This window comes from Sceloporus undulatus, chromosome 1, assembly GCF_019175285.1.
Source record: "Sceloporus undulatus isolate JIND9_A2432 ecotype Alabama chromosome 1, SceUnd_v1.1, whole genome shotgun sequence".
In the NCBI taxonomy this organism is placed as follows: Eukaryota; Metazoa; Chordata; class Lepidosauria; order Squamata; family Phrynosomatidae; genus Sceloporus; species Sceloporus undulatus.
Genome location: NC_056522.1, coordinates 252615173 through 252630282, shown reverse-complemented (window position 1 = coordinate 252630282; position 15110 = coordinate 252615173). Strand labels below are relative to the sequence as shown.

The 15110-nt window shown below is 40.0% G+C and overlaps 1 protein-coding gene across 11 annotated transcripts in view; it reads left to right on the top strand.

The window, feature by feature from the left end:
- The window catches only part of AGBL2 (AGBL carboxypeptidase 2), a 44558-nt gene extending 30878 nt beyond the window's left edge, over window positions 1–13680 (top strand). For 10 of the 11 annotated variants that reach the window (XM_042446035.1, XM_042446037.1, XM_042446032.1 and 7 more), the window contains 5 exons: window positions 1048–1164; window positions 7142–7208; window positions 8425–8610; window positions 8966–9005; window positions 12715–13680. In XM_042446035.1, coding sequence (XP_042301969.1) covers window positions 1048–1164; window positions 7142–7208; window positions 8425–8610; window positions 8966–9005; window positions 12715–12976 — 672 coding nt within the window. In that variant the 3' untranslated portion in view covers window positions 12977–13680. The remainder of the gene's footprint in view (window positions 1–1047; window positions 1165–7141; window positions 7209–8424; window positions 8611–8965; window positions 9006–12714) is intronic. The other variant, XM_042446041.1, reaches the window with a different exon arrangement.
- The last annotated feature ends 1430 nt before the right edge of the window (window positions 13681–15110 follow it).

Here is a 15110-nt window from a genome sequence, read left to right as displayed (position 1 = left end):
GGGCAAGGTTCATTATAGTTCTTTCTGTAGGAACCATATTATGACTCCTCTTTATTTTAAAGCTGATTTTTTGGGGGAAATAGCATCATACAAAAAGAAAAATTCTCAGTTTTTCTAAGAATTATAATGAAAGTTTGCTGGACTTCAAATGACTCCACCCACAGCAGCAATATCACATTCATTGCTGTTGTTTGAATATAGTAGGGTATACATACAGAAAAATTATCTTACAATTAAAGCTATCTGTCTGTAAGGAAGATGTATGATTTTTTTTTTGAGCCTCCTTGCTATGGAATCCTGTAACCAAGGTCTGAATGTGGAATTTTCCACACACAAAGCATGCATTCAGTTGCTGAGCAATGCCATACATGCAGTTCATTTTAGCCAAACAATTATTTTATTACAGCTGACTAGAAGAGAAAGATAAGACATTTCTGTCCTTCAGTCATCCTTGCCCATAATCTAAACCTGACAGTATCTGTAGTAGATATCTGTAGTAGATTAAAAAGGCCTAGATAAACCATGTTGTACCTGATGCTGTTCATACATTAATAGCCAACTATTCTAATGTAATTAAAGAGTGGCTAATCCATAGATGCCCATCACTATTAATGACCAGTTAGAAATGAACTTTCATTCTAATACTAGTCTCAGCCGGGCCACCAGTATCCAGCTGTCAGATATTTCAGCTCATTTGTGAGGAACATTTTTCCACAATTCATGCATATTATTCTAATGAGATGGTAATAGATATTTGCCTGTGTTTATGTGTTGTGTTATCACTAGGCATTGTAGTAGCTGCACGTACTACTCACCATTCTGCTATGTTCTGCTTACTTTGTAGTAAACTGTAATTATCTCTGTTTGATTGTCTTCTCTGATGGATTTCTGAACTCACCACTGCTTTACCTTTACCTCTGCTGTACCTGATTGAAATGAGATTCTGATTCTGTTTTCAGAGATCTTCCTCAGCTTTCTGATTAACCCTTTCTCACACTATGATTTAAGAGTCGGCCAGGATACACTCTCTTTATTAAATTCTTCTAGGCAAGTACAATTTCTCCAAGCAATGGAAAGTGTCGTAGTCTTTCCAAGATATCACAGAGAGACAGCAGTTCAGAACAGAAGAACAAGCAGATGAATCGTGTAATCTATATGTGTCAGGTTGGTTTGTGGAAACAAAAACTTCTGTTACTGCTCAACATATATTCAGTGCCTTTCAGACAAAATCTAAAAGTAAAATATACCAGGTATGCTCAGGTAATCTGGAGTATTTGTAGTCCCTGAGTAAATAAAGAAGTGTGATATGAAAGTTTAAGATATGCATTTTAAACACATCTTTTGCAAAATACTTTAGGGAATTCTAGGGTGATCATAGTGTTGTATCATGAACTCAGTTGTATTTAAATGGGTGGATTGTAGAGGGACTGCAAGATGATATGACACAACTGGACATAATGCTTAATCAAAATAATTTGAAATTGACATTTTTAGGGGGAGACATTTCAGTTACAGAAACAAAGTTCTACAAATGTTGAGGGGTGAAAAATGAGTGCATAAGCAAGCTCTGGAACAATCCTAAAGATTGATTGATCTGTCTGTCTATATGTGATTTGGCTCCACCAGTTTCTATACCAGTGATGGGAAACATGAAGCCTCTTCGGGTGGCAACTTGTATCATTCTTCATTGGAAATCCAAAAATGTCCACATCAGTGGCTGACATAGGCCCAGTACAGACGAGCAGGAAGGGGTGGCGAGACTCCACCCCTTTCTGCCCCGGATGGAGGCCGCTGGAGACAAATGTTGTGGCCTCTGTGAAACCTAAAAAGAACCCACCCCTGGTGGGTTTTTTTTTGTGCTAGATGCCGAGCACTATTGGTGCGGCTCTCATCGTTGCATGCCCTGTATGGACAGAGGCGAGGAATTATGGTGCCCGGACAGCGCGGAGAAGGTTGTGAGCGTGGGGACACTCAGCCCTCACCCCGCTCACAGACTGGCGCTTTTCACCCATCTGTACCAGGCCATAGTGAAACATTTGCTTTATTATGGTTCAGTATACACAAATTTTGTTTCATTCACAAAATTATTCAAGATACTTGGTATAAAATTACCTTCAGTGTATAGGAAACATACCTATATATACTCGACTATAAGTCGAGGGCAGGTTTTGGGGCCAAAATTATGAATTTTGATAAGACCTGTGAATAAGTTGAGGGTAAAACTTAGGGGCATGTAACAAAAGATCTAAAGGATAAGGAAAAAAATGCTAAAGAACTTACAAAATTCCAGTAGACATAACTGTTTGTTCTCACACTAAAGGCTGGATGGATGACAGAATAGAAGGGGGTCATTGCTTCCAGAACAGAGTATGCTCTTGCCTTTCACCAGGGGATTGTTCCCCTTTTTTAATAAGAGGTAAAGAACAGGACTTACATGGACCCGTGGATAAGTCGATACAGGTTTTTGGAGTCAGTTTTTTGACTAAAATTTCTAGACTTATACATGAGTATATACAATAAATGAATTTCATGTTTAGACTTGGGTCCCATCTCCAAGATATCTGACTATGTCTATACAAATGTTCCAAAATCTGGAAAAAGCCATAATCCAAAACACTTCTGGTCCCAAGCATTTCAGATGAGAGAGACTCAACCTGTACAACAATGCATATACCTAGTGAAAATATCTTCTTGTTGTTATTGTTGTGTGCCTTCAAGTTGTTCCCAGCTTATGGCAAAACTAAGACAACCCTATAAGTGGTTTTCTGAGCAAGGTTTATTTAGAGAGGGTTTGTCTTTGCCTTCCTCTGAGGCTGAGAGAATGTGACTTTCCCAAGGCCACTCAGTGGGTTTCCATGGCTGAGTGGGGATTCAAGACCTTGTTTTTTAGAGTCCTTGTTCAACACTCAAACCACTACAACACACTTGCTCTTGAAAAATATCCTGAATCTATAATTTCAGTGGTAGGTAAATCCCTCCGCTGGTGTGGATTACAACTCTCTCTTAACATCATTCTACTCACTTGCTATGGCCAGTACATCCCCTAGTGGCCAATCTTTTGATAATGAGACTAGTGAAAAGAATATACAAGAGGCATGAGATTAAGGAAATTTCTTGGAACAGTGCACATATTAGGCAAAACTGCATACTAATATGAGCATATTAGGAGACACATGAGCAAACAATATACACAGATATTTCTGAGAATCTTTTTTAAAAGTTACAAACCTATGTGAGAATGGGACAAAATGGACAGATTTTTCCATCCCTGTTACTGGTATAGTTAGATCTGTTTCTGGAAACCAAATCTGCATCAGAGGGAATGGTTGGTTTCACAGAATACATGGGTGTTTCCATAAAAAACATTTATTGTCCAGTCATCGTCCTTCATTCACAAAATTTGATGGAGTCTAGATGTTGTCTTGCATTTGCAATATCCTGTTTTACAACAGCTTCCTCTTGTGTTTTATCATATTACCAAAGTTGGAAGGGGGAGTTAAAACAGAATAACTACACAATATGTTTTTGGCAGCTGTGTGTCTGGATGCATGCCATGAGATTAGAGGTGCTTTCAGAAGATGGCCCAGTATGCTAGCACAAATAATGTTCTGCCCACAGGTGCATAGTTCTGTGCATAACAGTAAGAGTCTGTTTTTATCACTTTCAGTCATTTGTATTCTTAAATGTGTGTTTGAACAATAGAGAAATGAGGTTTGTTACACATGGCCCTTTATGTTTAATTAAGGACTTTCTCTGTAGGAAATGAAAACTGATATGTCAAACAAGCTGTAGGAACTATGCCAAGGCTGGCTACAAGTTACTCGTGAGGTCATAATTCCATTCTTTATTGTAACTCCTTTTTAAAAAGGTGCTAAGAGTCTTTTGCCCGAGTTGGTAATTGTTCCTTACAGAGCCTGAAAAAAATTATTAAAATTAATTCATTAATATTTTTACATTGATTTTAAACATTATTAAAACGGTTCAGTGATGTTAGTCATCTGAGTAACAGTTAACATAATGCCCAGATTCCATTAGCATAAAATACATTTTACTTGATTGCACAGTGGCTGTGGGGGATGGCAGGCAAAACTGTTTCTGTAATTGTGAGAAAAAGGCTACCATTTCTCGAATGCTTGGCTTCTGGATGAGGCCTCAGAACCAGGATAATCTGGGAAGTCTTGATTCAGAAAATTGCCTGTACCACAGGCATCTTATTATTTTAATTAGTTTAAATTAAATTAAATTAAATTTTATTATTAGGCAACCAAATGTAGGTTATAGAAAAAATAAATTATAATCAAATCAATCAATCAAATAAATGCTAAAATCACAAATTTGCTCTCACTACAAATTTAGATATATTAACCAGGACTAACATAACTGACAGCAAGTGGTGAAACAGACAAGCCAAATAAAGTGGTTCTGCCCGTATTGAAAGCAGAGTGTTTAGACGATGCACACCTCCAAAGCGGGTGGAAATTGGATTGAAGCTGCACTTCGGGGCTAAAGTCGGAGGAAAAAGAAGCCACAATAGTCTGACTCGAGGTGGAAAATGTGCACCTTCGACTCTGCATATAAACACCCCAACATGTGATCAGTTCTGAAGGAGTGATCCATCCTAATCCTAAAACTTCATATAAATGCACCGGTGCGGTTGCACATTAAAAAAGAACGGAGCTGGCATAAACAAATGGTCGGGATGGCAATGCAAAAAAAAAAAAAAAGTGACACCTCCAGAGGATATAAATACAACATACACAAACCAGACAGTCCAAGAGGGGGCATGGGGTGAAGGAGGCATGTAGGAGGGGCCCATGATTGTGCTTTGCCAGTGTTTTACTGAGCACTTTGATGGTGGAGCATCGGAGGTGGAAATATATGCCTGATCAAAGGGGCAGCCATCCAATGGGATAGTATCTAGGCAGGCAGGCAGTCACCAGCAGTGTGTTCATGTGATAGTGCACATGCATGGTGGGGAGGTGACAAAAAAATTACCCAGTGACACAGCTTGATGCTGTGCCATGCAGTCAGGCTATGTGCATTCAGGCTGCCTTGGGAGTAGCCGGTGTGAACAGCAGGTTTTTGATCCACTTCCAGAAAATGCAGGTTCTTGCCACTTTTTCCTGCCCGTCTGTAGGCTCTAAACATCTTACCAATTAATTATTTTTTAAAATATTTTTATTAGACATTTTAAACTCTTTTTAAAAACATCATACATTATCCTAATCATGCAATCACAAATTTACACAAACACAAATACATATTTTCAAACATACATAACACTATCTGTATTGTGAAGTCAAAGGCTTTCATGGCTGGCATCCATAGTTTTTTGTGGGTTTTTCGGGCTATGTGGCGACATAGCCCAAAAAACCCACAAAAAACTATCGATATTGTTTTACAATCCTAGCTTGTAATTTAATATATTTGACAATGATAGCCTTCAACTATTCTTCTCTTTCTAAAACCCTCTATTTCAAACCCTCCTTTTCCCCTTTCTTATCATCCATAATTCTTCCCTCCTTGACTTCCTCAACATTCCTAAATTTTCTTTTCCTTCTTTCCTTCTTTTCCCTTCTTCTTTCTTATTTCCTTCATATTTCTCTATCTTCCCTTACCAATTAATAATTTTAAAGGTATTTGGGGTTCAGGTTGAAGTTGGCCACTGTTAATACTTTTAATGTGAGTTTTTTTAAATTAAAAAGGATGAGTTATTAATGCAATATTGTCAGGAATTGCATCAGGCATCTTGTTTGCCATGGATATAGTGCAAATAAAGACCTTTGAAATATAACTTGGGTTAATGTGTGTTGGCATACTGAAGTAATGTGATGTAATATATGGTGGGGTGTTTATTGCAAGGGGTTGCTTATAGCATCCCTGTGTGCTGAAAGAACAGAGGAAAGAGAGGTATGCCTGGCTCAAGACTATCCCAAGGCCATTTCCCTGGAAAGGTAGAGAAGAAAGAAAGAGGGGGTGGTATGGGAAAAAGAAAGAAAGACGGTTGTTCTGGTTTTTTTAATGAATGTGAAAATAGCCTGCCAATGATTTGAAATTGTGTGTGGTTTCAGTAGGCCTTGCTAATGCCTGATGTTTAGTTTTGACAATGAACATCTCTGGAGCAGACCTATATTGATTGAATAAAGGTTTTCTGAGTTTACACTGAGGCCTGGAATTTCTGAACTAAGGGAGTCACTAGACTTGACAAATATTAACAATCCATTAATGAACTGATTGTATTTCTCGCTAAAACAACTAATTATAACATATTTTCAAAATTAATAACAGACTAACTTTAACTTTAACGTTTCCAAGCTTTGGACCCTCCTTAATTCAGCATAGTGACAGGATTTGCTTGTTAGTTGGAAGCTTTCTCAACTGAGGGGTGAAGCAGACAGCTGATAAAGAATGGCCTCTGGCTGTAATCAGGCTGGAACTGCAGTGACCATATGGCCCACTCCCAAAGCAGGCTGCTGTCACAAGTCCCAAGCCACACCAACCAGGAGTTGGTCTTAATTGACTCATTTTTAATCCGGTCCTTTAGACCAGAGCGCAACCTCAGTGCGGCTTCCTTCTGCTTTTGGGCATGCGTCATGTAAATGCAACGCCCCCAAAGCATCCAAAAGCCGCTTTATATGGCCCGTGTGTTTCAGGCCTTAGCCTCCAACTTTGTAGTTTGGAATTCAAAGTGCTCAAGTATTGTGTAACTTGCGCTTTCAGTTAGTCTAGAAATGTAAGGGATTGGGTGCCATTCATATGAAGTCTTGCCTCCTAATTGTTTTATAGTGACCTACAGTAAAGAATGGTGGATGGGAGAAGTAGAAGAACTTGGAATAGGATGTGGCAATGTCTAGATTTCTCAGAGCAACTTTCAACACACTGGTATATGTCTTGCCATATCTGCTTATGGCTTCTTTAAAGAGTAGATGGCTGGTGGCAGAAATTCCCCAGTTTTAAAATTCCACTCATTTGAAAGCTGTGGTCCCCCAAATGTGTCATAGCAATGTGGTAAAAGGCAAATCTATTTATGACAAGTTATGACTATACTCAAAGTACAAAAGGTGCATAAAGATGTATCAACAAATATATAAACAATATAAGAAAGGCCTATTTATTTGTTTATTTATTTATTTTCATTCAGGCTAAAGATATAGAAGATTCTTCCTTTTTACAAAGAGAGAACCTAAATAACTGTCAGAAGTCTCAAGGTGAGAGATTTTCCTTGCACATACTATAGAAAATACCTTTTAATACCCTTGGATGTAGTTCATCTGGTCCTAGAGACTTATATTCATTTAGATTAACCAGGTATTCCTGTACTATCTCTTTACTTATTCTGTGCTGAATTTCCCCTGTTCTGTCCTCTGCTCCATTATCCTCAGGTTGAGCACCCTTTGCTTTTTCTGAGAAGACTGAAGCAAAGAAGGTGTTGAGTAATTCTGCCTTTTCTCTGTCCTCTGTTAGCATTTTGCCATCTTCTCCACACAGTGGCTCTACCATTTCCTTCTTCTTCCATTTGCTACGGATATCCAAAAAAGCCTTTTTATTGTTCTTAACCTCTCTAGCAAGCCTGAGTTCATCCTGTGCTTTAGCTTTTCTGACTTTACCCCTACACATGCTAGCTATTTGAATTCCTTTTTGGTGATTTCCCAATTTTTCCATTTCTTATACATGTTCTGTTTAAAACTTTGCTCAGTTGAAAGTTCCTTAGTCATCCATTCTGGTTTCTTGAGACACCTCCCATTTTTCTTCCTCACTGGAACTGAAGTTGTGCCTTCAGTATCTCCCTTTTGATAAACTTCCATCCATCCTTAACTTCCTTCTTTTTTAGTATTCCTGACCATGGGATCACCCCAGCAGATACCAAGGGCCCACGGTAATTATAAAACAGCCAGTTAATATGAAATATGAGTTAGTAGTAATGATAATGGTTACAGCATAACAACATGGTTAGCAAATAAGAAAATCACAGTAGCTAAGGCATAACTACAACAAAGGCTACAAAGATAGTATCAAACATAATAATTAAAGCAGTTGCAGTGTAACTAGCACAGAAAGCTAGGATGAAATAAAAAATGAAATTGGAGTAAACAGCCCTGTAGCCTGATCCAGTATTGTTCTTCATACATTGTTGTTATGGTTACTGTATTTGGTTTCTTTGGTGTTCAAAAACAGTCCAAATCAACACTTCTCTAGTGACTATCCAGAGCAAGCTAGATGATGCTGTTCAGGATCTTTTGAAGAACCTTGAGGGTTGAGCCACTGACCATTTTGTGCAAATATTACCGTACTTGGAATGTATTGAACCTGTAAAATATAGGTTTTCTGGGTGTTTTAGAGAAATTTTAGATTCATTTTTGAGACATTTTAGATTACTATAATCTAATCCTGATTTGTGTCTTCCACAACATTTATGCTGTTTAGAGGTTCCCCTCGATAAACAGACTGTCCCCGTGTTTGAATATGAGATGAGGATTAAAGAACCCAAGCCCACTCTCGTAATGATTTCTCCATCACAACGACAGACTCTCAAAATGTCGCTTGTCAAACAGCATCCACCTCCCTTTCATGAGCAGCCCAGTGGAGAACTTCTTGGTAAAATGAATCCAGGTATGCTACAATTAAATATGCTAAAGACACTGGCAAATTTTGCTGAGGCATTAAGGGATGTAATGAATACTGTAATCCTAAAAAGAAAAAAATTCCAGGTGGAACTAGAGGGATGAAAGAGGGCAGAATTCCGTATTCTATGTTCTCTATAACGGTAATGCTTCTCAGTGACTAGATTTGTGTCATTCTGCCCATCATGGTTTCTCATCATCCTGGGTTTTTACAAAGGGTATAAGGAAAAATCTCTACTAGTTTATACAAGTAATGAAAGAGCCAACCAAAAATAGAATACTGCTGTTTGTTTATCACTGGCCATTTATGTTTGGCATTGATCTTTGATTTTATTTCACTACAGGTCTCACTATTCCATCATCTTCTGGACTCAAACGACACAGGTATTGGTTCAGAACCACCTCAGAACACATGACAGCTTAGTGAAACATCATGAAGGTTTAATCCTTAGGGTTTGGCTAAAGGAGCTTTCAAGGTTTCACTTACCATAGTTTACTAACATGTATGAGTATGTATGCTAGACAATGTTTATGCATGAAGTGTGATACATTTGTTATTTGTGTGCTGAGGCTTTGTATAGGGTATCTCATAGGTCTTTCAGCCAAATTATATGTGATGTGGTAGATGAGATTAATAGTGCTTCCAGGTCAGGCTTTTGTTGTGCAAGCATTTTGCTTCCTTTGTGGAATTTCAAGGTGGTATAGAAATCATTATTTTCCATTTGCATCCATCCCGTTTTCCCACCAGTTCTTGAAAGTTTTCATTCTTCTTATCACAGTGCCTTTTGACTGGTAGCATTAGGAACCATCTGACTTGAAACACCCCTAATTTCTTAACATTTTAGAAAAGATAATACATTTATATTAATTAATGGTGTGGAGATGGGTATTTAAAAATGCTTCTCTTACCGTTTCTCTAATCCAAGTCCAATACACTCCAACTGATGATCAACCCATAAATGGAAAAAATCAGTAATCTATATTTTCTTTCAGTAAGGAAAACAAAAGCTGAGTGGGAGCTGGGGGATAGAATTTAGACTTGGTAAACAGTACGAGAGAATTTTCCGATCCCATCAAGCTGTATGATTGCATGCCATTTAAAAAGCTTGAATAACTCACTCTGTGAACATTTCAAGGATTGCTTAATCCACAAGGTTGTCTTGGTATAACAGTCTCCTCTGTATGGTGTTCTTACCTTTTGTGTGAGAGCTTTAGTGAGAATGAGGAGTGACCATACTTGAGTCAAATTAATCTGACCCCTGTATCCACAAGGGATATGTACCCAGATTTACTGTGGATAGCCTGAACTTTGGATAATGGCAAACACTATATTTTTGCCAGAAGTTGACCATAGAGTCATACTGGAGAATCTCCAGATTCCTAGAGAGACCTTTTCACTCCCAGACACAGGTAAGTAAAACTGTGATTACCAATCCCACAGATATTGGGGTGGGAAACTGTATGTTACATTAAATGCTTGATCACATTATCTCTCATCTCTTTTTCTGGCAGAATCACAAATTTGGTAGATGAATGGAATGCTGTGTAGTATATCTTGAGTTCAGTAAGGCTTTTTGCCAAGTTTCCATGATATTCTTCAAAACAAGCTAGTAAAATGTAGGCTAGACAATACTGCTGATAGGTGGATTTGTAATTGATTGACCTGTCGTTCCCAAAGGGCACACAAATGGCTCCTCTTCATACTAGACAGATGAAGTGGGGGTGCCACAAGGTTCTGTCCTGGGTCCAGTGCTATTCAGCTTCTTTATCAAGGACTTGGTTGATAGAATAGGGGGTATGCTAATTAAATTTCCAGATGACATCAAATTAGGAGGAATAGCTAATACCCCAGAGGACATGAATAAAATTCAAAATTACCTTACCAGATTAGAGAGCTGGGCCAAAACTAACAAAATGAATTTCAACAGGGAATAATGTAAGGTACTGCGCTTAGGCAGAAAAAAATGAAATGAACAGATATGGGATGGGGCACTCCTGGCTTGACAATGGTACATGTGAAAAGGATCTAGAAGTCTTAGGGGCTGAACAGACCGGCGTTTAACACCGGCCTTGGGGCAGAGTGGGAGCCTGGCAGCCGCACAGTGCACGCCCCAACTGCACCTCCAAGCCGCATGGTGGGTGGCGTCACGGTGCTCCTTTGGTGCAGCATCCAGATGACACATGGCAAAAGGAGTGCTGGAAAGCGCCACTGCGGTGGCAAAGGTGTCCTTTTTCTGGCTCCACACGCACCACTCTGCTACATGCACGCATCCCATTATTTCTTATGGGGCTCGAACATAGGTGGATTTTCCCTTACGCGGGGGAATCTGGAACGGATTCCCCGCGTAAGGAGATGGCCCACTGTAATGTGTCCAGTTCTGGACACCACAATTCAAAAAGGATATTGAGAAGCTGGAACACATCTAGAGGGCAGCCAAAATGGTAAAGGGTCTGTAAACCAGGCTCTCTGAGCCTAGGAGCTGGGTATGTTTAGCCTGGAGAGGAGATTACTAAGGGATGACATGATAGCCATGTTTAAATATTCGAAGGGATGTCCTGTTGAGGATGGTGCAAGCTTGTTTTCTGCTATTGGACTGGATGGCCCTTGTGGGCCAACCCTACGATTCTATGATTTAATGTGTCTTGAGATTTCCCCCTCCCACCTGCCCGCCCAAATGGAAGCTGCTAGAGCCTTTAGTCAGGATCAGGACTTTAGTGTGTGGGTGAAGGAGGTTTGGTTCTGGCTGCATTGAGTCTCAGTGGAAACCCCCTCCCCCCTTTTGCTGCAAGAGGTAAGCTGTTGTTTCCCTTTCTTGCATCCTGATGGCTCTGTTCTGTTCAGGGCACCTTGCAAGGAAAGAAATCCAGAAATGTGAAATATAGCAATCATTAAACATGAGACTGGCTCTCATTTAAGTTACATTTTTCTTCCCAGTGATGACAGAAAATGCTAGTATCATCTGAGTGCCTATCAGTTCCTGATAGGGGGACTAGTAATGGATTGTAATCCTATCCTTTCTCTTCTATGGGTGCTTCCAGACAATGCTGTTATCTTGTAATTGCCCTACCACAAACAGGACAGGAGGAGTGGATGTCTTTCACTTACTACCACTTCTTTCCTTTCCTTTTATTTTATTTACCATACAAAGAAGTCTGTGAAAGAGGAAAAGAATAAAGAACGGCATATTATTGTTTATCTATTAGCAGACGAAACCATTCTTCTGGAAACACATTTTAATTATGCTGTAACCTGGGCTGGATCAACCCAAAGATTCATATATTATCCAGACTAGCAGGAGCCATGGGTGCAGAATATTTTTATTGGCTATTAGATGATGATGCAAGGGCTTGATAACAAAGAAATGTCTCCACTTTATCCACCATGGATGCTGTCAGACCCTTGGATAATCTCCACGTCCTCAAATACATGTGCATAGCTTTCACAAAGGTGTGGCAATGGGGCTTATATAGCTTGTCCAAATAACTACAGAAATATCAGTTCCCTTCTTTTAGAAGCTCTGAAAATGAAGAAACAGCAACTACAGTCGGCCCATCTTATACACAGATTTTTTATACATGGATTCAAGCATACAGCTTGAAAATGTGCCAAAAAAGTATAAATTTCAAATATCAAACCTTGATTTTCCATTTTTTATAAGGGAGAGACACCATTTTGCTATATCATTATATTTAATGGAGCATACATGGACTTTGTTATACACGGGGGATCTTGTAACCAAACCCCAGCGTATAACAAGGGTCCACTGTATAGCCAAACCCACCACCTACCCCACTGCCTCTCACGGCTAAGTAGGAAAGGAAGAGGGGAGAGCCACCTAATTGAAAAGAATGCTTGTGATCGTATCTCATTTCATAGAATGCTCAGATGTTAAGCTCAAGATGGCAAACTCTCTGCCTTGACTATATTTTAAACAAAATAACTGTTTTAAACTCATTCTTAATTGTGCCATAACATCCAATGAACCATGCAGGTGTCCAAGGCAGTCCTTTCTGGTGACAACTGTTATGCCCACTACATCATATATTGATCTTTACTGCATCTGCAAAATGAGTTTGTTTCCTTCTTGTTTAGGTCCATGTGGTGGAATCCTGAAGTGCCTTCTGTGACTTCAATGCTGCGACGAAGCCTTTCTTTGAAATCCCAGTATGCTCTTGACAATAACAGACTGTGGCACTTGAGCCAAAGCAGGTCACAGATACTTGCCCACCGAGACTTTAAGTGGAAACCTTTCCAAATTGACCGCATGCTCCTGAAGACAGAGAGTGAATGCCATGCAAAATATAGGACACCACCCGGCAAGATTGAGCAAAAGCATTCATCACTAGAGTGTTGAGAAGAGTCCAAATACAGCATTTGTGCACAAGGAACTGCTTGTCTCCTCCCATGAAACCCATGGCTTTTTAATAATTCACATGAACAACTGGTCAGTGGTGAAGCTGACACTCTCCTGTTCCATACTTATTACAGGAGATTAGCAGAAAACGGTCTGCATTTTTTTTTTTTTTGAGGAAAAAGAATTTGGAGGCTTGGCAAAGAGAATGGATTTTTGTTCTTCTACACATTTATAGCTGAGATGAAAGGGCAAGGGGTTTGTTTATTTCTGTTACTATGTTAGAACTACACATTACAGGGAAAGCATGGGCTCTCCACAGCTGGTTTTCCTCCTTAGAGAAATAGGCAGCAGTGAGTGTGGGATATTTCCAAGGAAGAATTGGCAGGGCAGGAATGCTTCACCTTTGTCCCTGCAAGTACCCCCTGGCTATTTTTAACTGCAGCTCCAACCAAGATGGGCTCCAAAGACAGCTCAAGTGGAAATACCCAGAACAGACTCTTAAGAAAGTGGGTGAGTTAAGCACCCTTTGCTCCAGCTGTTTGTCTCTCTGCTACAAATGCCTCCTCCATTGCTAAGTGTTACTTCAGCAAATGTTGGTTTGGGAGTTAACCTGTTTGCTGAGATAACTGGTAATTTCTACTTACTTGTTTACTACTATTTAGGTGTACATGAGTTGTTTTCCATGATAAAAAGTGAATACCTTATATTTTTGTATGAGTTTTTATTGTTCGTAGATGTCTGAAAGCACATACATACACACACACATTGGAATCACACAAGGAAGAAATTGTGGGTGCATGGACTGCATATAAACCCATGAGGTGGTGCTGTTATTTCCCCACCTTCGAAGGTTATTCAAACAGGGTTTGGCCTTCCATTCTCTGTCTCCTAGCTAATACTGCATTCTAACTTCCAGTTTATTCATCATTTCTTCAGCCTAGAATGAAAAGTGTGTTTTGTACTAACTTTAAAGGGCTTAATAAAAACAAAGCAACCATTGATGCTGCGGCCCTGTTTGTTCCTTACATTTTCAGTGGCAAGGACATTAGCTAATGCTATTTCATTGAAGCATGAGCATACAAACTTTTGCTCATTAATGGTTTCAATGGAGATTCAATGCTTTGGGCTAAAGAAACTGAACAAAAATCAATACTGTATATCTATATGGATTTTAAAATGGTGGCAGGGTAAACAAAAGGCGATGCCTATTACAAACGAATAAGGCAGGAAGATGGGCAGCAATGGGTCAAAAGAGCCCTTAGCTGCCTCATTTGACCTTCACTTCCGGCGCTTGCCGATGACGTCACGGCGGGGCCCACTATTTTTAAGGGCGGGGAGTTCCCTCTTCTCGCGAGAGTTGGCATTTCCTAGTTGGGGAGCTGCGAGAGCTCTGAAACAGCGGGTGGGAATCTAGGGCTGCATCCACAGTAGAGAAATAAGGCTATGGAATTCTGGGAGTTGGAGTTTGTTGTGGGCCCAGAGCGGAGGGCTCTGGGCCCCACAACAAACTCCAGCTCCCAGAATTCCATAGCGAAAAGCCAGACAAAGAGTTAAGGCGGTGCCAAAGCGAGTTATTTCTTATCTTAATATGACTGCTTTTGGCTTTTCATCGGGTCATGTCTTCCTTTCCCCCCCTTGAATCTCCTCCATTTTGAGCATGACTGTGAGGCCTTTCCGCCAGTACAATACGTAGGGAAATCTTGTAGCCCCTTTGAGACTCACAACAAGGAAGAACAAGGAAGAGAGGGAGCTTTCCTAGTAGACTTACATCTAGTTTCCCAGATGCACCTGAGGAAGTAGGCTGAAGCCTAGGGAAGCCCCCATGCTGCCAACTTCTTCCTTTCAGTCTTGTGGCGCCTTTGAGACTCACACGGCCATATCTTTGAGTCTCAGGTGCCACCAGATGTCTCCGCATAGACTGAAAGGAAGAGATTGGCAGCATCACTGTTTTCCTAGACTTCTGCCTTCTTCCTCCTCAGGTGCATCTGGGGAGTAGGTCTAGGCCTAGGAAGGCTGTCCTGCTGCCAACTCCTTTCTCTCGGTGAGTCTCCATAGACCTACAGGGCCTCTCCACAGACTGAGTGTTCAGACTAACACGACAACAACAGCAACAACAACAACAATAATAATATGC